The 26,410-nt window shown below is 32.6% G+C and overlaps 1 protein-coding gene across 1 annotated transcript in view; it reads left to right on the top strand.

Moving 5' to 3' along the window:
• Positions 1-26,410, top strand: part of LOC148279783 (sodium-dependent serotonin transporter-like) — a 45,617-nt gene that overhangs the window by 3,630 nt on the left and 15,577 nt on the right. Inside the window, exons 2-4 of the mRNA XM_088229414.1 lie at positions 783-980; positions 14,521-14,671; positions 15,053-15,187. Of these exons, the coding sequence (XP_088085540.1) occupies positions 783-980; positions 14,521-14,671; positions 15,053-15,187 (484 nt within the window). The remainder of the gene's footprint in view (positions 1-782; positions 981-14,520; positions 14,672-15,052; positions 15,188-26,410) is intronic.

Genomic DNA, 26,410 nt, shown 5'->3' with positions numbered 1-26,410 from the left:
ATGGCCTCCGAGGATGCGGCGTCTTTTGTGACATAATGCATCTCATTTGTATAAAGTGTGTATGGATGTTTCATCATCTGCACTGCAGAACCTACATCTAGATGTTTCAGAAAGGTTAATTCTAGCAAAAAAGTTTATTCAACCTGCAGTGCCCAAGGGCTCTACTGATACCACTACACTATGGGGTGAACTTATTTGTACTCGATTTCTCTTTTTAGGGCCCCGATTACAATGGGAAGTTAACAGAGTTATATTCGACTGTCTATAAAAAAAATAATGCACTAAATTGTGTATATTTGTACTTTTTTTTTTTACCTTCATCGGCAACATGTAATTGAACATGTTTAGGAAGAAAAAAAATTGCACATTCTATTTTTCACACAGAAAATTTAATTTTACTTTGTAGATAAAATTGAAGATAACTGTAAACTTCCCATTTTAATCAACAATGGGAAATTAACCGAGTTATCTTCGACTGTCGATTGAGAAAAAATGATATTTGTGTACGAAAATAAGTATATTTGCATGCACATTTAAAGTATCTTCGTCGGTAACCCATAATTGAACATGTTTAGAAGATACAATTGTATGCATATTCTGCTTTTAATGCAAAAAACTTAATTTTACTTGGTAGATAAAATTGAAGATTACTGCCCATTGTAATCGGGGCCAAGGTAGAGTTGTGCACCAGAATTTACCACTGAGTGTAGTTATCGAGTTGAAAACATTTGTCGAGGTTGTAGATCGTAGGATACAAATAAAACAATGTTTTTTTCTTGCAGCCATGCTCCGAAGCGGCGTCCATCAATGGGGATGCGCCCGCGGGCAGCTCCTGTGACATGGTGGGCGCGGGCGGGCTCGGCGGGGGCGGGGGCGAACTGGGCGGTGGCGCGGGCGGGGGCGCAGGGGGCGACGGGGAGGGGGGAGGAGAGGACTCCCCCCCCGGGACCATCGACACCAAGTCATCCAAAGACCAAGCGGTATGTACCATACAAATCATGTCACTAATATGTCATTGATATTCCTTACTTTGTATATTTTTCTCTACGTACCATACTTGTAAAAGCCCTCCGGGCGTTTATGTGAAATAAACGAATTATATTTTTAAAAATATACAAACTCAAATATACTTAAATCTTGTACGTACATATATATTTATATAAAAAGAAGAAATAAGATTTTAAAAAACAATAGTGATTTTTACACAGTGTAGTAAAAAGTGATAATTTAACACCAACCAGTGACGCGTCATCAGCATTTGAATATTTTAATGTTCCATCATTTGTGAAAATATATTTAAAAAATTCACTTAAATTTTTTTTTTGAAAAATAATCTATTCATTAAGTTATTCACGAAGACATCAATATAATATTAAAATGCCAAAATTCATTACTAAACATTACGAAAAAAGTTATATATATCAGGCAATAAATTTCTATAACTAAATTATCAATGTATTTATAAAATTTAAGCTAAACGTAAAAATATTTGTCTATCAACCTCCTTAATTATATATTTCTTTTTAACATTTAATCATATTTAATTTTATATTTTAAAATTAAGGAATTATTTATTAAGTATTTAAAAAAAATAATTCTACAATACTTTAAGTTCTTTTGTTAAGCAACTTGAATATCTTATTTTATAATTTTCATCACTGTTATAGTATGTATGAGGGTGTATGTGTATATACGTGTGAGTGTGCGTGTTCGTGTATGTGTGTGTATAATTATACATGCGTACGCACGCATGCGCATTTGCATGCATATGTACGAGTATGTGCCAAGAATACATGCTACTTAAACATAAATAAATATTATAATATATAATAAAAAACAAATATAAAGCAAAGACATACATAAAAAATATCAATAATATGTGTACCAATTATATAAAGTACTACGTTTTTTGATTTACATATACTTTTTTTTAAATCTCTCGCTACAGTATTTATATGTGCAGTTATTTTTATTTTAAATTTGTTTTATATAGAGTTAACACACAACGCATGAACTCATGAGTAAATCTTAAGTACTGTTTCACACATTACACTTTAGAAAAATAATAAAATAGTAATAAAAATATATTTTTTTTAGGTGAAAGCTGTGACTTGACTGTTTTATTTATCAATTTTATTTTCTATATCTAATGAGGAAATTCAGGGCTCAAGTTTTGATTTTTTTTATTATAAAAATGGATAAATAAGTATACATATTTAATACCAGGGAATCTATTTAAAACTAGTGAATTAGAAAATGAATACGGAGCGTTCTCTGGTTAGGATAATCTCCATCTAACATGGCTCAGCCTGTTCTAAGATGGAGATTTTTTATGTTAAGTAGTTCTAAACCATTCGAGAGGTCTCGGGTTCAATTTCTGAGATGGTTGATGTGAAATATTTATTTAAAAAGGTGTTTTCACACCAAAATATTTTATAGTCTCTGGACTCGCACCTGAAGTGAAGAACTGATCATTTAATCTTCACGGAACAAAATATTATCAAGATACCATGCGATTGGTGTACCAATACAGTGCCCTATAGGAAAGGGAATGATGATCTATGTGTGTATCATGAATACACAGTGTTACTTAAACTACTACTACTACTACCATCACGCCATTTCCCCGTAGGGGTAGGCAGAGAGAATGGACCGCCACACACGTCTATCCTGGCATACACTCCTAGCCTCTTCCACATTCATACATCTTGTCATACATGCCCTTCGGTTCTGTCTGCTTTTGACATGACCAGACTTAAGATTTTGGTTTATCTGATCATGCCACGTCTTCCTTGGTCGTCCTCGTCTAACGTTGCCGTTCATTTTTGCCATATATACTTGTTTTACCATTCTTTCGTCGTCCATTCGTTCTACATGACCAAACCATCTCAGAGACCCTTTCTTAATCTTATCAATTATACTTGTCTCAGATTTACACTCTCGCCTGATTTCATCATTCGTAACCCTGTCATACATTGATTTCCCACACATTCATCTAGGAGATCGCATTCAACCGCGTTCACTCGGCTTTCATCCTTCCTCTGCCAGTTCCATGTTTCACTTCCATACATAAGTGTTGGGACTAAAACTCCGTTGTGCACTGCCAGTTTAGCTTCGATTGACATATTTTTATTAGAAATTACTGTGCTTAGTGCTCCGTTCATTTTGTTGCCCGCATTCACTCTTCTTTCAACATCTTTTTCTACTCTTCCATCTCTTGAAAACATGCTTCCCAGATACACAAATTCTTCTACTTGCTCGAGACTGATTTATTGTGCAGTCAGTAACCTCACTATCCCTTTCAAATACCATCACTTTTGACTTACTTTCGTTCATCGCCAATTCGCTCTCCAGGCATACATCATACATTCTAGAGACTATTTGCTGCAAATCAGCCTTGCTGCTTGCTAACAGAACTGCATCGTCAGCATACAACAAACAGCTTACTGAAAAATTATCCATTTTTGCTCCAATACCCATAATCTCATTCATATATCATTCAAACAACCGTAACATAAATAATATTATAAAATATTTAAAATAATAAAAAAAAATGAAGTAATGAAAATATTTTAGAATATAATTAATAGTATATTATGTATCTACTATGTATAAACAATTTTTTATTTTTTTATTGCTTACCTGTAAATAAAATCATCGTTCGCCACTGCTGTATATGAACAATTATCTATATAGCTGAGTGATATTTTACTCACTATACTATATTCAGACCGGACCCAGTAAAGATATACGAGTATGAGGGAGAAGAAAACTTAGAAATTTCCACCAAAAAAGTTAGTTATTGATGCCAAAATAAACAATGCATAAAATCCTACCTGCATAAATAATAGCGTAATTCAAAACCATCTCTAAATCTTGCAAAAACTGATTTAAATTATACTACTTGACACCCCTAACTAAGCATTCTCCATTGAGTTAGTGAAGCAAAATTAGAAATCTCACAATTCTTTTTTCAAAGTTTTTCGCAAATATCTAAGTAACTCCTTCAATAGAGATTTCTGGGTTTGCTTCTAATACCCTGATATACGATAATGTTGACAAAACAGTTAAGTGCCTGTGTAGATATTGGATACTCGGCATGACCGCTATGATTATATTCGTAAAGTTGTTGAATAATTTCAGCCCGGAAAAGATGAACTCGCTAAACTTCCGTTACCTGTCCGGCCAACTTTTCTCGGATGATTGAATGCTACCAAGGAGAAGCGGTTTTACTATGCGTTGTTTGAACTAGTTTTTCACCACTTGTAGATTCATTTATTTTGAGAAAACAACAGCCATTGCCAAAAAAATACAGTATTTACAAACAAACCAAAATTATTCGACTAATAATACATATTCTTGAATACAATGTCATAAAAAAAGCGTTCTTGTGTAGATTTACCCAGTATAACTTCACTTGAAAAAAAAAACATTTTTTTTTCTACTACTACTTTCTTTCTTTTTCAATTAATTAATTTAAACTCACTATGATAGGGCATTTATTAGCTTAACAGGGGCACAGATTGACGATAGAATTTGGTCCAGAGTTCGTATACGAGTATGAAAGTGTCAGTATCTTTCACCTTTTAACAAAAATATTTATCATATTTGGACACCGTACGCCCAAAGACAGCAAATAAAACTGGACGGTTTTAAGAGTTTTTGGATGGCCTTAGCCCCCCATAAGAAAAAAATATTTAAAAAAAAAAACAAAACAATGGACACGCGAATGATAAATATATATAGAGAGTAAAAAAACCATTGCTCTATTGACATAATTCGGGAAGGAAATACGAGAGTACGTTTGAATGAATTAAAGTCAGACCGCGTTTCCTTTTAAAATATTGCGTCGAAAAAATTCTCTAGAAACGGTGCTGTTACGTCGTGTAACAAAAAAAATATGACATGTTTAAAATGTAGGTATTGAATAACAAAAAAATATATGTACTCTTTATTATATTTTCCATAATTAATTAATTTGATTTAGGCCTGTTAGAGCAAAATACGACTTCATTATCATTATTTAAAAAAATAAGTTATATTTATTTCGGTACTCATGGCTGTGCAGGCGGGGATCCAGGTAAGGGGCGGGGCGCAGAGCGCGCGAAAATTTGGAAAAACCAAACTAATGAGGAATTCCAGGCCAACCCGGAATTGAATTTTAAAAATGTTTTCGTGTACACGTGAATATTTAAAAATTTTGGAGTAGGATAAAATATCTCAAAAACGCACGCAAAAATAAATAAAAAGTATTAAAAATAGTATTAATTTTAAAATCGTAAATAATGACGTCACTCCTTATCTACGTGTAGTATTTCCGGTTTCCGCTTTAAACCCCCCGCACCTTGTAAGGAACGTTTTGACCATAGAAAAAAAAGAGTATAATTTGTGATTGAAAAGTTTTGACATTACAACAGCGTTGCCAGATCTACAGTTCTTAAAAACAACCATAACATAGAAATGAGCAAATTACGATCAACTAAATAAAGAAATCAAAGCAATATTCCATAGATTCTTGTCAGTTTTGTTATTGGCTGGAGAAATACAACTTACCGCGTTCAGTAAAAGTAAGAACTCCAATCGTTTCATGACGTCACTACTGAAAAGTGACACACTGATTACAGTCATTTGGAGCGGTATTTAATAAATGTAACTTTAAAAAATAATTTCTTTGTAAATAACGCACAAAAAAGAATATATGAATTTATTTTTGCTAAGTTAAATAGTACGCTAATAGAAAAAAAAGAAGAAAATAGTGGAATTCCTCATTCCACTGGCACTCGGCATTGACTGTGCCGCCGAGGAAGTAATCGATCATTTTGCCAGGAAAAGTAGGAAAATAGAATTTGTATTTAGAAGTGAAATAAAAAGGAGAATACGTCCAGCATTGGCGTGCTTCTACACCGTCGACGATGATGATGCGCCCCTTCCTTGAGGTTTTTCTGAACCAGCTACTGTGACTGTGACATCATGGCCGTATAAGGGTTAAAGTGTGCTCTGTTCGACTTTGTGCACTTCGACCGTATCCTGTTTCCGCAATCAAATTATCTGCTACTTCATCATACGACTAAATCATTTTCGAACATATATTTGTCGATTGATTGATTTGGTGTTTATTTTGTAGAACTCCATATTTAAACTTATAATATAATAAATCAAACACTGATTTGAGTCTACTGTTCAGTAGACTCAAATCAGTGTTTGATTTCTACTCTGTTTATACTCTGTTGTATACACCATGATTTGGTCTGACACACGTTTCGTATATCCGAATTATGTTTCCAATATTTATGTGTTCATTGTACTATACGACATTTCTTAGGCATCCAGATTTTTACTAACTGAGATGGATATGTTCTCATCATCACTATGGCAGCATCATCTGCATGGCATGTGATGTTAATGACCTTATCTATCTTGGTGGATTCACTACTTTTTTTTTGTTCTTAAAAGCGTTTTTTTATGTATATTTATTCTACTTGTGTAAGAAAAGGTTTTAGGCGTATATACTGTTGTTGTATATTTAGTTATAAAGGTGCTAAACTTGATTGTTTCTTTGTTGTTCTCAATATGTGTTATTTTCTAAATGCTAATATTATTTATGCCCCGAATTGAGTTGTTGAAACTCCTGGGAATGTAATCCAACGTATTTTACTTGTAAAATACTTAGTGTTATATGATTTATAAATAAGTAAAAAATAATTTTAAAAATAAGTTTCATATGTTTGTCTTCGTTAAATTACCAAAATCACACAACCGTGATACTTATTGGATCTCCCTATATTTATTTTTCATTATTTTAGAAAAAATCAGGAACCAATTTGTAAAAAAAAACAAAACAATAGACACGCAAATGATAAATATATATATACCTATTTCCAATACAGTATTTTTATTAATTTGCATCATAACACCCGAGAATAATGAAAGTCCGCGGCGACAAATTCTCTGATGGCTTTTGGGCGAAGTTTCTATGGAGTATTTTTTACGACACCACAATATCTGAGCCTACAGGAGTTATCGTAAAATATTTTACGATCTTACGGGGGACGTAAAAGTAAATGAAAATATTACCGCTGATAGGTTATTTTAAAAGGGAATAATTGAAAAATGATTCACTGTAATTTCTTCCTTATTTGTAATAAATAAATACATGTTTTTGCGTGAATAAAACACACAAAATTTATTTGAATCATAAAAACAAGATGTGTTGAATCATTTTGACGTGTGCTACGTAACGTGGTCTATCTTCAAATCTTTTACATACTTGGCGAAAGAAAGGTGAAGAGGTTTTTTCATTATATATTTTTTTATCAATTGAACTTTGTGTCTTATTTCTACTTTACAAGGCATCAGGTTCTCGACGTCCTGGATGTTCACTGTTGACTGTTCATCGGCAGTTTGTGTCAGAACTACGGGACGCGAACCTGACTTGGGAGGATGCGCAGGAGCTGGCGGCAGCCGACAGAGATGCTTGGAGGATCTTTGCGGACACCATATGCTTCAACTAGGGAGCGGACATGGAATAATGAATAATGAAATCTTATTTGTACACGTCTTTAAATTATGTCCCTTTATATCTGGTACTTTTTTTTGTTTTTTTTTTTATGTTTAAAGATAAAGATCAGAGAATATAATTTTTTTTTTAAATCGTCAACAATGGAGTTAGAGTAATTTACGTAGGGCACGTCGATTTTATGTCTTTAATAATTATTACAATCATTACTATGTTTCTTCGTCATCGGCATTCGTAGTTTAGTGACTAAGATGCTTGACTTACGCACGAAAAGCTACGGGTTCGATTCTGGTGAGAACACAAAAATTAAATGTGATTTTTCACAAGCCTGAGTGCTCTGTACTATTAGGTCATAAAAAAATCATCACCGTCACTCCTATTTCTGGCCCCAGTGGGGCAGGGCATACGGCACTACATTGGTAAGGCAAAATAAAATATTTCAGTTCAGAAAACTTTCCGCGGAACTACACAATGAGGCGTACTTACATTTACTCGATTTCGTTATTTGGGATTTTTACTTGAGAGCAGCCATCGAGTCGAAAACACTCGTCCAGGGTTTTAGTTTTATTTCACACACATATTTGTATACTTCTGAATAATAACAGTGAGGATTTCAACACGACGGGAAATTGGATATAAAAAATGTTTTCTTGCACGCGGTAAAAATTAAAGCATTATATTGTATTGCTTGTAATTTCTTGAAAATGTACGAAAAAAAATTGTTTTATTAAAAATAAACTATTTTGAACTACATCACAAGTTCTAACAAATCAACCAATGAATCAGCAGAACACAACGAAGAGAATTTGTGACGTCACAGAACAGTCATTTTAAAAAGACAAAACTTCAAAAAATCATAGCGCTGATATTATGATAAATAAAAAAATATTTTTTAATTGCCTTTGTTTGAAAGTATAATAACAAATATTTTTTTTGCAAAACACTGAATTTTCTCAATAGGGAAATATTACATACTATGACTACCGATAAAAACATGTGAAATGGATTCAGAAAAATTAATTGTAATTTCAAAATCAATATGGAAATATCGGATATGGTGGAGAAAAGTTTTCATAATTAATTTTCAAAATAAAATGTCTTTACAAAAACACGACATGTTTGGCCTTGACAATAGTTGTGACGTCAAGATTCGTGACGGTCGCGAGGTTATTTTTAAATGATCACTTACAAAGTTCAAAATTAAACCGAATCGCGACGAATGCAATGAACCGTTTTTGAGGGAATCTAAAATTGTAAATTAAAAAATATTTTGTTTTACAAAAAAAATCTTTTTCTTACTCAACGTTATTTCATAGACCCTTATAATTTTAAAAAGTAAAACAAAAACCTAAGATAAACCTATTGTTTTTTCAAATACTAAAATAAAAAGCAGAGTAATAAATCATGACAGTTTAAAAAAAAAAGTAAAATCATTGCTGCCAACGTGATACTTATATAGTTTGTTTAACGAACTCGTAATTTAACTATCATTTGATAAAATCAACCCACTTCTTGTCAAATCTCAGGGGTTTTGTATTTTGAACCCCGTATTTTACTTTAGTAGGCTTTTATCACATTTGGACTAGGATCAGTATATGAAAGAGTCTATAGAACCTTTTATATTAATTTATAATGAACCTTCATAATCCCTCGTCTATTAAGCTCCCCTTAGTAGACACCAAATTATCTAATTTGGGTCTTATAATTATGGCTTTAGATAAAGGTATGATAATTTGGCAAAAATAAGTATTCATCAAATTGGCGTTCATGATCAACTCTATAACACATAACGAGGAAAATATGGTTATTGGATATATTAGTTATACTTTATGTCGATAATATTTCGATAGCCATAACTATTTTATACCTAATTTTTAAAACATAATTTTTTGTAACCTGTTTTTTACTGCCGTTCGTCAAATTTGTGAAATTTTGTAAAATATAGTAACGTTTGAGTTATAACCATAATTGTTTTTGGTAATAAGCAGATAATTTATAGAAGTTATGTTAATAGCTTTAAAGGAATCATTAGCGACCGAGCAAAACAAGATTTTCAGCTGAAACCAAAGCCGAATTTCGTTTTCTGATCTAATTTTAGTTGAAACTGAAACTTATTTAAACCAGTTAAAAGTCAACAATGTTTTGAGTATGTTCAAATGCTTGTGACTGGCTGGATTTCCTCCCTAAGGTGTTATTTATATCTAAATTTGCAACAGAGAGGGAAAACATTTTTGAGAAGGGAATATGGAAGTCTAGACTGGCTGGATTTCCTCCCTGGGTCCAACTAGTTTGCAAGCATTTGGACATACTCAAACATTGTTGAATTGACTACCTGGTAGAAGAAGTATAAAAAATGGAAAATTGTTTTCAGGCGTTGCCTAGTAGGTGAATTGGTTCAGCCGGATGAATCTCACCCACATGATAAAGGTTTTAGCTTTTTTTTTAATTTTTAAAAAAATATTTTTTTTTTGTTTGTTTTTTTATACAGTATACATAAGAGGTAAAACAGAGTATTAAAAAATAAAGGATACTTATACAGAAATGAAAAACATATTAACAGTAAAAATAGCAGACAAAAAATCCCACAAAGGCATGGCCTGTTCGTGGGAGCTTCCCAAAAGTCAACAGATGGAAGAGTTTAGGAAAGTGGATGTTTACATATGGGCAAAATGGTTAATGTTACCCGGTGTGTATTGTGGCCACTAAACCAGCCAATGACAGATCATAGGCCCTGTAAATGCCTAGACTTCCATATTCCCTTCTCAAAAATGTTTTCCCTCTTTGTTGCAAATTTAGACATAGTTAAAAGTCACTTAAAAAGCCCGAAATTAGCCGTATTAATTGTTAAACCTTACAAGTTCATAAAAATTAGTGTCAAAAAAACCAACTATAAAATAAAATGCATAAATTTAATGAGTAAGTTTTGTTTGTAATTAGCGATTTTTGGTTCGTTGTTTTGTTATACATATCTTTATATATATAATTCTTATGTACGTGTGATGTCACTGAACTTCTCCTAAATGGCTTAAACGATTTAAGTGTGGTTTTCAGCGAAATGTAGATCTTTGTGCTGCGCGTGTTCGTAACATTTTTCAATCAAATCTGTAAAAAAAAGTTAGAAGCATAAGTCTATTTTTCATCGACCTACCAGGGTTGCATACGACGAGAATGCAAATACAAAAAGAAAATGAAAAGTTGTTGTTTTTTGTGTTTAAAAAATATTGTTTTTGAATGAACAAACAACATTAGCTTTTTATGGATCCTAATTAGATTCTTTCCTCACATTTTTTATAATTTCTTTCCACTTATGTCTTTTTACTTTTTAGTAATACTAAAATAATATTAATTAACATTCAATACATTTTTGAAAATCGCACTCATGAATAAATTGCACCCCTGTTGATGAGAAGAGCCGAGTTTGACAAATGCAAAAAAAATCTTTACTTGAAAATGAATTATTTTATGTTTCAGAATTCAACCATAAACAAGTACCTAGGTACCCACTTATCAATGAAAAGTATTTTTCCAAGTTAATAGCAGGCACGTTAACGTTCCGGCAAGATAACGTCTGTCAGGTCCGCTAGTATATTATATGAAACAGTTCTTCGATGTACGCTATAGAAACTATTTGACTAGAAAGGAATTACAAAAATATAAATATGAAAGATCTTAGAACTACTAACTACTAACAACAAATCACAAAATCACTTAGTCCGAACGTAATTCGACGCATCCTAATCACAGGTTTCAGTTGAGCCGAAATTTCGGCCTTTTTTTTTGCTGAAACCGAAACCGCGGCCGTACCTCGTTTAAGAGCCGAAACCAAAACTTTTCTCAGTCACTAGTAATCATTCCATTAGTAATTTTATAATTTAACAGACAATTTTGTACTATGTATCTATATTATTATTCTTCTATGAAATGCGGATCCTAATTTCACAATTGAGGGTACTACTTGCAAACCCGACAAAACCCAAAATTGAAAAAAAGAGATATTAATTGAAACTTATTCAGAATACAATTTTTTACAATAATTTTAACATGGTCAGTTAAAAATACGGCTTAATTTGTAAGACGTGGCTTTTAAATTATCGGCTTTGTTGCAAACATGGCAACCTCTACTTGAGTATTGCAAAGTTGGTAATGTATAAAATTAAATTTATTATGTTACTACTGTTTTTGACATAATCATGCTTATGTCATCACTGCTTACGTATAAAATATTTACTGATTATGATAAAAAAATAAAATTAAATAAAAAGTTGAAGTTCAGTATTGTATCAGTTTTTTGTGATTTGCTCAAAATAAAGAATGATGGATTTTGCCGGGTTTGCAAGTAATACCCTCAATTGAACGTAGTTATGCAGAAAGCAGCCAGCCATAAAAGGTAAAACTGAGATAATAGCACCTTTGTGAAATGAGTGAATAAACAAATCTACACAACAGTTGGAATGTTTTTGACTTCAACAAATGATTAATAATGAATATATTAGTTTTTTTATATTACAAACAAGAATCTTATTATATGTTTGACCAGTTTTATTTATTTTTTTAGTTCATTAAGATTTTTCTAGTGCTGTGAGTGTTTTCTGCATATTGAGAAATACCGTTTTTGTAATGGACCCCATTTTTAGAAGGTGATTAAAACAATTTTTTGTATGAGAGCGGTCTGGCTGTTTTTAGCAGGACATAGAATTGACCTTACTGTTTTCGATAACATCAATACATCATTTTTTCAAAATTGTGGAATGGCTGCTTTCTGCATAACTACGTTCAATTATGACCATCAAAATGTATTTTTTTTGTATGATTTCTATATTTAACCTATTTGTATGATTAGCTATAATTTTTTTTATTCGCAGCTTATAATTTTCTCCTTAATTTGACGCCTAAAGTAAAGTGTCGTTAAAATCTTTTGTCAAGATTTGTCGAACCTTTTTACTGATTAGTCATTTTATTTATTTTATATAAATATTTACCTCTCAGGTATTCGACGTCCGATACCTTATAATAATAATATCACTCGCAAACTGCTTTGCTGACAGAATTCATTTGAGTTACGAGAATTCGGTTGAATTAACATTCGAAAAAACCCATTTCATGTAAATATAAAACCAACCAACGTGCTGATAGAACACATGCTTACTAAAAACCGGTAGACATAGAAAAGTCGGTAAGTGGTTGTATACGATATTATTTACTAACATTTCATAAAATGTTTTACCACAAAGTTAATGCCTTAAATATAAATAATAGAAATTTGTGTAGCTTGGATTATAGGGTGACCATGGTTTCAAGGTTGACTGTATTTCCATGATTAATATTTTTTTTTACTTTCTGCTTATGTTTGAAATGTTTTGAAATGTTTTGATTCGAGTTTTTATTTTACAGCTGTTCCAACATAGGCATAATTGTGAATGTTACACGGCGTATAAAGTGATAACTCAAACTAGCCGACCACAGAGTCAAGTCCTCACCCCGCAATCCATACCGCCACAAACACAAAATAGCACTTGATATAAAAACTTGATTTATTACCTCCAAATGTATAAGACTTTAGGCACTGTTTACATTATAAAATTCATATTCAATTCTCAATTCGGCCCCTTAGAGTCAGAAAAACGTAACATGATTTTGCCTACTTTACAGGAGATACAAATACAACAAAAAAAAACAGATTGATAAAAGAGTAAAAATTTAACCTGTTTTTAAACACTTGACATTTTTTAAAACTAACGTCTTATTAGTTTTTTGTTTGTTTAAAAATAAGTAAAAAAATTACTGCTTATTAAACTGTTTTTGATCTCTCCTGTAAAGTAAACAAAATCGAGATACGTTTCTCTGACTCTAAGGGGTTGAATTATACCTGAATCAAGGTAGGGTTACGCTGTTCTAGAGTGTTGTGTTGAGGTTTGGTCTATCACGATCGCGAGTTAAGGCATGATTACATTGTTGTGTGGTGTTGTGAAATAGTAAGGTATGCTGGGGGTTCTTCTTTCTTTTTTATTGATCATTTATCGTGTTTGCTGAGCTTGCTTAACGTCCTTGCGTAGCTGTGAACAGTGAGTGACTTAGTGCGTTAAGGAGACGTTTCTAGAAACACATTATTGTGTTGTGTTCTGTTGTGAGGCGCCATAACCCCCCTCCATCACTCCGGCACACACAAATCGTTGGTTCGGGACAACAACGTGGCGCGCCACGACAGACCACGCTAGAACAGTGCAATTCTAACCATATGAAATACATAAAAGTGGCAAGCGCCAGATGGCTATCCGACATACCACTCTATAACACGATATGTCGTTGTTGTTATTGTTATCAATCTAACCCTGCCTTAAAAAAGTATTTGTTAATCCGAACCCTATCGGTAATTAAGTAAAAAATAAGTGATTAAAAACAAAACGCTTTTATTATAATTATTATTAATAGGGAAAAATATATATATTTTACAATTTTAAATTAATAAGGGTCTATTGTCTACTGTCGAGTAAAAAAACATTTTTTTTTACAATTTAGCATGAAAAATATTTCTTAATTTATAATTTTGAATTCCTGCGAAAACGGTCCATTCCATTGGTCACGCCCCGAATACGTCACGATTCGGGTAAATTTTGAACTTTGTTTGTGACCGTTTAAATTAAATCGTTTCAAATCTTGACGTCTCAACTATCATGGCCAAACATGAAGCGTTTTTGTCGGGACATTTTTTAAAATAATTTATTTTTTAAAGTTATGTATGAAAAATTTTTTCCATTATATATCCATATTGATTTTGAAAATACAATTATTTAAAAAAAATCCATTTCATATATTGATATCGGTATTCGCAGTATGTAATATTTCTGTATTACACAAATTTAGTGCGTCAAATATTAATTTAATGTGATTTATCAAGTTCAGATATTTTGTTTCATTGTTAACTATCTCGTAACCAAGTGATTAGGGGGATCGGGCTGATAGGTTAAATGATAAAATAACTCAGTGTGATGCTGTTTACTTTACAGGCAAATCGCGTGATGGTGGTGTCTCTGACGCCAGAGAGGCACCGGGAGACCTGGGCCAAGAAAGTTGAGTTCTTGCTGGCCGTGGTGGGATTCGCGGTAGACCTTGGAAACGTCTGGAGGTTTCCCTACATCTGCTACCAAAACGGTGGAGGTAAAATACCAATCTACCCCAAATAAGTTTGATTCCCATTTTGTAGTATTAACAGTAGAGGTAAAATAAAAAATTTATAAATGAAAAATAAGTAATTCTTTTCAAGGAAACTGTATATGATTCTACAACAAAATTCCGATTAATATTTAATATTTTATTAAAAACAAATTTAAGTTTCGTTAAACACAAGCTATTTAGAAGGGTTATTATTAAGTCAGAATTTACCTCTTGGTGTAGTGGTCAGTGCGTTTGCCTACCATGCAAGAGATCTCGGGTTCGATTCCCGACCTGGTTAACGATTTAAAAGTGTTTTTCCTCTCTATTGCGACAAATTTAAAGCTTTTTTGATAGAGCCTTAAACCATTTTGTCTCTTTCGACAGGAGCGTTCCTTATACCCTACTGCATCATGTTGATATTCGGTGGTCTTCCTCTGTTCTACCTCGAGTTAGCTCTTGGCCAGTTCCACCGCTGTGGCTGTCTCACCATCTGGAAGAGGATATGTCCTGCGCTCAAAGGTAAGATATTTTAGATTTAAGAAAGATTACAGTGAAAATCGCCCTTTTTAAATGTTTGCTTCATGTCGACCTTTCCAGAAATCAAACCCGGGACCTCAGCGATTGGTAAGCGAAAACTCAAACCACGAGGCAGACTTATTCTTAAAATCAATTTCTTTATTATAATGTTTATATACAGGAAGTGAGTTGACGGAATTCATGTATCTTTCTAAATATCATCATCATTCCTTTTCCGAACCCAATAGTGCATAGGGCACTGCATTGGTACTGCATTGGTATCTTGATAATTTATGTTACATGAAGATAAGGTGATCAGTGGTCAGAAGTCAAAAACATTCCAACTGTTGTGTAAATTCAATTTTTGACTCTTTTCATAAAAGTGCTATTACCTCAGTTTTACTTTTCAATGGCTGGCTGCTTTCTGCATAACTACGTTAATTTATTCTACTCTGAACAAAGAAAATAAATTGTGAGGCCCAAATGAGCAATATTTCAAGGTGCTCAAGATCCTAATTAACCGAGGCCCGATGGGCCGATCAACTGAGACCCGTAGTGCCGTAAAATAAGGCCCGGGGGGCCTATTACATTGGACCCACAGGGCCAAATTCCCAAGAATGGGACAGCCGACTGTTGTCTGCTAGTAAAAAATATCATCATCATTCCCTTTCCGCGCCTAATGATGCATAGAGAACTGCATTTGTATACCAATCGCAGGGTTTCTTGATTATTTTTGTTACATGAAGGTAAGATGATCAGTTTTATTCTTCAGGTACCAGTCCAAGAAATATTCTAGTGTAATAACAACCTTTCATAAAAATATTTCATATCTACCATATCGGGAATCGAATCCAAGACCTCTAATATGGTAGGCAAACGTAAATGAACACCAAAAACTGAAGGTGTTCTTACAACGGAGAAGAAAATTAAACTGAAACAGTGTCATAACCAGTTAAAAACAGGAACTACACTGTTCTAAAAAAATGTGAGACTACACTGTTTAAAAAAAACCGCGTTTCAAAGAAACCCTGTTTTCACGAAACAGCTTTATTTGTGAAACGGTAACTACGAGTATTATTGCTAATCTTATAAATAAACCAAAATGCCGAAAAGTAAAATATGATTTTGACATTAAAAATATAATTAACCATATTTTTAGGTCCTTAATATATAGGTATATCCCATATTTATTATGAAGAGTATAAAGGTTTCAGTGTAATAAATAATTAAACGATTTAAGACTGTCAAACGGTTTGAAAAAATATTCATTAATTCAGTAGATAGAGCCTTTATACACATTCAGTATTGGTCAAAGCTCTTCCTTCCCCTTACTTGCGAATGATTGGAGTATTAGGGAATGGAGTGCTTTACAAATATCTCCGACCCGACCCTAGTTTGTTGGAAGCTTTCAGACAGGAGTCAGGAAAATTCACGCGAGCTTTTATGTGTTCTGCAGGTTGCAGCCCGCAGGCGCCCCAAGCCAGCGTTGGTAGGCGGGGGGGACTCTTTAACGGTCTTTAATATTGTTTGTTCACTATTTAACCCGATAGTTCGAAGAAGCTTTTCAAGATAAAGACGTTACAGTTAGTCAAAACATTATTTCATTTTATGGAAAATCAAAAGTTGAAAAAAGAAATAAATATCTACACGTATTACGTATTATTACACGTACGCACTTAAATGATATAGCTCCAGAATGGCGTCATAGTTGAAGATAAAACTCTCCTGACCGATTACTAAGATACACTACTGATCTCCCTCCCCCTCATCAAGTTTTGATGTAACTACATCGGTTTGTAACGACGGGTCTAGAACCCCTCGGTACGTTTATCTACGCATTAAAAGTGTAAAAAAAATTGTTCCACCTAGCAATTTTTCCTTAAATTACGGTTTATTTAAATTTTTAATCGTTCTGAGGTTGGCTTTTTTTTAAAAGTCTCCTAAAAATATGAGAAAGAAATAAGTAAATTTTTAAGTCGAATTGCTGACATAACTGTCAGTTTTGAAAACGAGCGGCTAGATGCGGTGGTTAGATTGGCTAGATGCTGCCCTATTAACATACAAGAGCATCTAGCCGGAAAATGTTACCACCGTAAAAAAACAATTTAGTTATTTTATTTTTTCTATCTGTTTTACTATCTTTCTGAGTGTACGTATCGAGAGTCGGCCTTGTTATCACTCAGTAGATAAATACAGACGATCATTAAGTTTACATACAGTAAGCATTTTTTGCTTGAATAAGGATTTATTGGGTTTTTTAAATCACTTTGAAGTGGGTATTTTTTATCACAGAAGCATATTTAAAATAAAAAAATTAGAAGAAGAATTTGAAAATTGTTTTAAATGTTAATGAAGTAAGGAACGCGGACTAAATCTTTGGGGTCATTCATTGGTTGATTTCGATCATACGATGTCGAGATGACAAGTAGGTAAAACATACAATGGTAGATAGAGATAGTACAGAAGTTAAGTATACCGTCTCGATATGTAAAGATAAAGATTGCTTTCATAATTGAAACCATGGAATATGACACTTCCTAAGTATAAATAATTGATAATCCCAATATTTCTGGCTAATGCATAATACCCTGTTTTATTAAAACTACTCTTACTAAAAAAAAGACATAACTCCTTCAATACATCACATACAAATAATATGATCACTAGATCCTCAACACAAAGACAACTTAAACAAATACAAACTAATACCACTTTCGGACAAAAGGGATTTTAAATATTATTCCATTAAAATCTACAACCTACTTCCACTATCTATTAAAACAATTAGTAACGAGAAAATGTTTAAAAGGCTGTAAAAAAATGGATAATGGAGCTAGGTAGAAGTAAAATGGATTGTCTCATTCGCCCAAACCAATATTGAATCAACTGCTCCACAAGTGTAAAGCTTATGTTAGGTTTCTGTTATTTTCATTGTGCGTTTTGTAATATAAATAATATAGATGTACATATATATCTAGTTTTTATAACAGTCTGAATATTTTGTTAAATATATCTGTTTATTAAGTTAGTCTTCTTTGTTTATTCTCAAATGTAAAAACATTTAAAAAAAAGTATATTGTTAAGTGTCCTCGGCACGGGTAAACCCAGTGAGGTCACATTATTTTTATTATTGTTTATAGTTTGTAAAAGTAAAATATGAATAAATAAATAAATAAAAATAAATGTCTTCAGTAAAATAGATATATATTTTTTTAATAGACAGAACATATGGAATTAGTTTGAGACCCCTGAAATATTATTAACAAACAATCATACTTAGTATGTATATTGGTTCAACATACTCATCTGGTTGTTCATAGGAAATAGGCACAACAATAACCAATGAACCAAAAAATTGATCTGTTTATATATATACATATACGTAAAATCAAATTTACTCGTATTTATACTATCGTATACAACATGCATAGTGTGCTTAATGAAGACGTAAGATTTGTAAACTTAATATGTATCGTATATTTTACAACTTTTTAACTATGTTATACAATTTGTGCAAAGTGGCTACGGCCGTAAATAAATAAATCAGAATCACTGATTAAATCAATTAAATTTTCGTAATCGCTTGCGCTTAAGCGTACTTTATCTGTCACGAAAAATAAATTTCGAACCCAGGAATCATCGTGACTAGTTTTGGGAACATATTGCGAAAGGGTTGTTCACGTATAGAATTACATTTTTTTTTGCGGAAAATCTATTCAGGTTCTGTGGAACATTATTGTTCCGCGTAACATAGTTTGGGAAACCCTTGTTCAAGTCATTATTCTGACTTCACTCTACCCAAACCCTCTTACCATTTTTTTCAATATTACAACAGAGAAGGAGAAAATTTTAGAGAAGAAAATATGGAAGTCTATGCATATACAGGGCTTATAACCTGTCATTGGTAAATTTATTCCATTAATTTGTTCAAAGTTTAGCAAAGGGTAAACCAATAATTAGTTATTTATAATTTTATATTTCATAAACTAATAATTCCACGTATTTTAACTTAAAAAAAACAACAAGTCCAATGATTCGGATTGATCTCACCCGCTAATAAAGGATTAAGCTCTAAAAATATCAATAAATGAATGAACTAAAGAAATATAGATATTTGTAATAGGTAAAATGGTGAATTAACAATTCTAATAATTCTGATGAATCTCAACGGCGTCAATACACGTTCTTTTACTTTACAAAAATTAACAGATGGAAGAATTGTTGGATTATGAATATTCGAAGATAGGTAGAATGGTGGATTAACAAAACGAATAATTTCAATTCAATTGATTGACGGTGGACATTATATTATAAAATCTATTAGACTACCACCGGTAACTTTGTTTATGGTAAACATTTTTTTTTAGCGTGGCAGCATAACCCACAGTATACTTTGTTTGCCTATTTCGTGGCCTTAAGAGGAAACGCGGTCTGACTTTTCTTCATACAAACGTATTCCCTTATTTTCTCTGTGGATTATGGCACTAGAGCAGTGTTTTTTTTACACATTATAGATATTTACCATTGGTGTGTCTATCGTTTTGCCTTTTTGGTAAATTGTTTCTTATGGAAGCTAAGATCATCAAAAAACCCAAACAAAACGCTCAGTTTATCTGCCATTTTCGGACATTCCGTATAAAAGTATATTAAAAAATTATAAAAAACGGAAAAGTTACCGACACAGTAAATTTCATTCTGATACTATTTCTAAAAAAAAATAATAGACAAATTGGTTTAGTTTTGGGGTGCGATAAACAGGCATAGGGGCGCAGACATATTGAGTCCGACATGCAGTTGTGTTTTCCGGGGAGACATAGCGAGAGAGTGATAGGAAAACACTGTTCAAATATCCATTCATCAAAATTGTCTTACATCACGTATTATCTTAAGAAAACATAGTTGTTTTGCATAATTAAGTATTATATTCTTGTATTATTAGGTGTTTTTATAATGTTCTGAAGTCTTGACGATACATAGAATTCAATTGTGTTTTGTCTTTGATTATTTTAACAACAGAATAATAATAAAAATGCAGTTTTATCAAGAGTTATCAGAGAAACTCAATCTCAACTCAAAATATTTTTGTATTATCTAATAAGCTTGTCGCCTACCTCGTGTCTCATGTTGCCTAGTCATCCCTTGAATTACCCAGAACATACACGAATATCGATTTAACAGTATGATGATATAATGTATTTATTATACTCCGCTTAATTTAATAACCGCAACACATTTAGTGTGCGTGTCAGCAATCGTGATCACGCGCTTGTCAACTCGCCCGGCTACGGTGATGTATATATTTATTCAACTTTTTAAAATAAAGGCGTTTAATTTTAATAGCGAAGTGATTAATTGAAAAAGTCACCACAAAAATACACCATTCGTAACAACTTTTTTTAACCGTTTTTTTAAAAAAAGTTTTTTTGTACTTGAATTGGTTTAAAATCGCCCATTGAAATTAATAACATTTACACTTTTTTATTTTACTTTTTACGCATAAACACCTCAAAGGTCTTTTTAAGCATAAAAAAATAAATCTAAGGATAAAGAAGAAATAAATTATAAATACAATTTAAAAATAATAAAAAAAGGAGATTCAATTTACAACAAAAAGATTTGACGGAATAAACATTAATTTGTATTAAATAAATCAACACAATGAAGAAGTTCAGTGGTTTTTTATTTATTAATAAACTATTAAACTAAGTCAATTTTTTTTATCGTATTATCAGAGTTACGATCTTTTAAAGTTTTGTATTTCTAAAGTAACTCCGCGTGTGACGTCAAAGATCCTCTTCCGTTTATTCTCGATTAGTTTTGCCCATTGGTCCATTCACGGCAAGCAAACCGAAAATCTCCCACAACTCTCTCATTATTGGTTGATTCATATGAACCAGTGACGTCGTTCAAAGAAGTTCGTTTTTGTCAACATGTTTTTTTTCTCGTCCATTTTCAGAAAACTTTGCCGAACAATTTAATGCTCCAATTTTTACCGCGCGCAAGAAAACATTTATAGTATCCAATTTTTCTTTTATACGGTCTAAAGTATTATAAAACATGTAATTGATGTTTTAATAATTATGACTAAATCCTTGGTAGTTTCTAGCGCTCCGATTAAGTATGCGAATGTTGAACTTATTTAATAATAATTGACAGATTATAAAGTATATCACATAAATAGATATCTAGTGAATATTTCAAAAAATCTTAACTCTTTATTTCAAGCGTTTTACATTTTTTTTTTCAGAAAACAATGATTTTACCATATGCTACAAAAACACTAAAAAAGCGAAGAATGATATTCGTACATCGTAATAACTCTCTTCAATACGCATGAAAACCTATCCGCTTTATAAGAATCAGCCGGATACTATTTTCCCAGTTTTCCGTGATATGCCATTTATTTTTCAGGTGGGTGAATATCTTTACTTGTCCGGCGAAAATAGGCGGGAAATATAAGAAAACCTACTCCATCTTGCGAGAGATCCACACATCTACACCGGTGATGGAGGATCTCTTTCCATGTATATGTATGACTTCGCCAGTTTACTGGCGAGCCAAGAGGCTAACGAAATGCAGGGAAAGAAAGGTCTTATAAATATAAATGAGGCAATACTTTTAAAGAGACAAACGAAGAAAGAACCTACTCCGCGCGGGAAGTTCGAGTGTTTCCATTGGGTGAACATCATTTAGTGTTTACAGTAATCACGGTATTGCCAATACTGTAAAACAAAAACAGATAAATAAAGCATAAAAGGGGTTTATGAATTGGAAAAGAATAGCGATGCTAATTTATTTTCGTCTTAAGACGTTCTTTGGTCAAATGATTCCTTATTAGATTTGAGTTTCGGCCGTGAAAAGGCGGCCATTTTGAATTGAATTTAAAATTGGTGATAGCATTTTGACCTTTGATAAGAATAGGTTTATTTATCTGGACTCTAACCCATTACATATTTTTTAATTGATTTATTAAATAGGTACTCTATACACTATACTTTCCCCGCACTTCGTTCTTTGTATTAAATTTAAATTAAATGTCTTTCTGCAACATACTGTTTAAACATCAATTTTAATTCAAATAATAATATGTATTATGCACTCGTTGTTATCACGTATAGTTTAAGATTTTGTTCATATGTGCTTTTACGACTAAATTTTGTTTTTACCAACCAAATTTTGAAATTTCACATTTCATAAACAGAAAATATCTGGGAAGTTCATTAAATTGTCAAGTCTTTGTTAAAGTGGAATAAAATTTCCAATAAATATTATCGTCATTGTTTATTTAAGTATAAACCAAATGATTTATTATCTTATTTTAGTTTCAATTTTATTTTTAATATCTGTTTCATACAAATGCGCACTATTGCCGAACGGCAACAGACCCTTATTTATTTTATAAACTTATTACGTAAATAAGTATACATATTTAATACCAGGGAATGTCCATGACGAACAGCGGTCCGGACGGCCATCGGTCAGTGACGAAACGATTCCGAAAGTGGAAGCGGCAATGCTGGCAGATCGAAGATTGACGGTTCGGGAGCTTAGCCAGATAATCTCAGATGTCAGCAAGACATATACAAGATCCTAACAGAACATTTAGGTTATTCTAAGTTTTGTGCAAGGTGCTTACGGAGGGCCACAAAACGACAGCGTGTTGAAGCAGCCACCATTGCTTCTCGCGGACTACAAAGTCAGCGGTGAGGAGTTCTTGGACTGCATAGTCACTTGGGACGAGACGTCGGCCCATTACCTCATGCTGGAAACAAAGGAATAATCCAAATAGTGGAAACATCCTTAATCGCCGTCGCCGCGTAAGTTCAAACAAACGCTGTCTGCCGGCAAAGTCATGGCAACGGTATTCTGGGATAAGAAAAGCCTATTGTTGTGCGAACTTATGCCTCCTGGCACAACAGTGACTGCTAATTGCTATTGCAAAGCTCAGGAAAACCTTAAAAAGTAATACAAAGCAAGAGGAGGGGAATGCTGACGAATGGAATCCATTATCGTCAGGACAATGCTCGTCCGCATACAGCCCGCGCCACCACCGCGCTCATTGAGAAATTCGGATGGGAGATCGTCCTACAACCACCTTACAGTCCGGACTTGGCCCCGAGCGACTACCATCTCTTCCCCGATATGAAGAAATACCCCGGCGGAACGCATTTTGCAAACGAAGAGGAGTGTTCTGAGCTACAAAAAGAGGTTCTGAGCTACATTCACGCCTGGCGAGAGACCAGAGAGTCAAAAATATGGTGACTTGGATGAAAAAGTGCACCAAATTCAACGAAAACTATGTCAAAAAATAGCTGAAAGTCTAAAATTTCCGATGATGTATTGTTCGTCGTAGAAAAAAATGGTTTTCATTGTGAAAAACAACAGGGAAACTTATTTTACGGACAACCCTCGTATTAGTGAATTAGAAAATTAATACGGAGCGTCTCTGGTTAGGATAGTCTCCATCTAACATGACTAAGCCCTGTTCTAAGATGAAGATTTGTAATGTTTATAGCATTTTTTTTTTAATTTTCTTATTTTCCTTTTTCATTTTTTCCTTTTTAATGACTAAATACTATTTTTTTTTTTTTTTAAATCGCGTATTTACGGTTTTAATACCAAATATAATTATATCAATTCTGTGTAAATCTATTATTTAAAATGTATTATTCATGTGAAATAGTGTCAACGAATATCTACAATTTGTATAAATATTTGTATTAAATTACCTAATACAATGAAACAAAAAATACCATATTATTTAAATTTCTTTCAAATATTGATTATTATTTAATGCTACATTTATTATTGCTGTACTATTTGAAATATTTTTCATACGAAAGTAATTTAAGAGTCCCCCCTAAACTTGTTCTAAAGAGGCCCAATTTTTGAGAGGCCCAACCCCAAGAGGTGTTAATTTTTTTTTTTGTGTTGTTATTTTTTATATATTATCTGAAAAATTAAAATCGTAAAATTTTATTCTTACTTTCTTCAGGCAGAATTTGATTTATTTTTGGAGTATTGCTTGTTATCAGTTAACCTTATCTTATGTGGAAGCATATTAAACAATTTGGCAGAAAAATAATCCATTGGAAGCAATATTAAAATTTATTATTCTGGAATAAATTTCCAAGGCTTTTTCTGAAACGTTCATACATTAATTATCGATTAGTAAGTTTTATATCATAATCTAATAATCAAACTCCCAAAATTTTCCACAGCAGGTGTCGCTTTAATAAGAAGTAAATGCGCGTGGAAAACTTTAATGACAAATTAATGTTACATTTAAATTTCTTGAAGTGCGAGTATATATACCTTTGTATTATATTAATCGATATGATTATTCTTACTTAGCGTGAGTTATATAATAATAGATTAAATTAATAAAGCTTTATCAATGAAATGCGCCTACTAATACTGAGGAGTCTTAGGACCAACAATAGACCGACAAATAACATGAACAATAAAATATGGGATTTTAAAACATTTTTATAGTAATAAAGGTCTATAAAATACTGTTGCTAATTTTTATGTCTTGAAAAATATTTTAAAATTAGTAATTTTTAATTCCCGCGAAAACGGGCATTCCGCTGACTACGCCCCTACTAAGTCACGATTCATGTTTCTTTGTTCCTGCTCATTTAAATTTGTTTAGAAAATTATCAAGAATCTTGACGTCATAAATACCGTGTTCCGTTTTTCTAGCAACGTATTTTTACTAAATTTTATTTTTTACATTTATGTATGAAAACATTCTCCACAATAGCCATATTGATTTTGAAATTACAAATTATTATTCTAAATCCATTTCATATATTTTTATCGGTATTCGTAGTATGTGATATTTGATCTTAATAATTGAATCAACATAATAGCATCAAAATAGTGTCTTCCTTTCTTTTTTAAATCAAAAACTTTATTCTAAAATATTAAAAAAAATATATTGTATGAAGCCTATGTAAAATCCAAAATGTGTTGTATAAACTATAAAGAACAGAAAACCAAAATAGCATAAACAGATTACAACAACAGCAAAATGAAATGTTAGTATAATTTCCTTTATCTAACACTAACTAAAGGACGGTTTAAAAAAAACTAAACAATTAGATAGATGTACATAAATACGTAGGGGAAGGTGGGGCATGATGGGGTAGTGAGGCAAGATGGGGCCCTGCAATAAAAGCCGAAATCTGCCGAGTGGCTCCGAGCACATTACGCCATTTGATGCTCTCTTTAGACCCTCCATCAGTGATGAAATCGCAGTGGATGTGTCTGTACACTCTTATACGCAGCAATACTAAACGTGTTTTTTCGCAAATTTCATGTTATTTTATCGAATTTTGCTGCTTGAGACATTGAAAGAAGAAAATCATGATTTTTACGGGCTGATGGTCACTATACAAGTCTTAAGTATTTTAATTTAAGGTAAGTTTATCATTTTTTTCCAGAGAAATAGTATTTCGTAAACAATAAGCGTTGTTAACAAGCATAGTAAAAGAGACAAGACAGGGTATCGGTACCCGATCTTACCCCATTGCTTGAACACGATGTAGCAACAACTTTAGTAACAGTTTTTGTTTTCTTTGTGGATGCAGAATATGGTCGGGAACCACGTTTAAAAGACCAAGAGGGGGAGTTGGTCAGAGGAATGCATGAAACAAGCCATGGAAGACATTTTAGAAGGAAAAAAAGCATATTAATGACAGGTGCACTGCCTGGAGCTTAGGAGGTTTGCAGTGACAGTAGTTGGATGACTGCAGAACTGTTTCTTCAGGGGTTAAAACAATTTACACTATTTAGTGGCGCTTCAAAAGATTGTCCTGTACTGTTTTTATTAGATGGTCATGCAACGCATACAAAAAACATTCAGCTAATTGCGTAATGTTTTCTTCCTCACACAACACATCATTTTCAGCCTCTAGATATGAGTTTTATGAGGCTTTTAAGCACTTATTATGCCCAAACAGCAACGACCTCGCTTCGTTAAAATCCTGGACATGTGATTACGCCATTTTGAGTACAAGAGTTATTTGGAAAAGCTTTCATAAAATTGGCTTCAATGTTGACAGCTATTAACGGTTTCAAAAAGTATAGAAACAGCTGCTGCCCCAATAAACGCCATTTCCACCGTGACTGATACTATGTCAACTATTGAGCCAATTATAGGATTAACCATCATTCTAACTACCGAGCCAATTACTGGATCAACTCCTGAGAATCCTAACG

This window comes from Micrasema longulum, unplaced genomic scaffold (assembly GCF_059751315.1).
Source record: "Micrasema longulum isolate JH-2025_06_02 unplaced genomic scaffold, ASM5975131v1 h1tg000667l, whole genome shotgun sequence".
NCBI lineage: Eukaryota > Metazoa > Arthropoda > Insecta > Trichoptera > Brachycentridae > Micrasema > Micrasema longulum.
The sequence above is the reverse complement of the archived record's forward strand: the minus strand, read 5'-3'. Positions and strand labels throughout refer to the sequence as shown.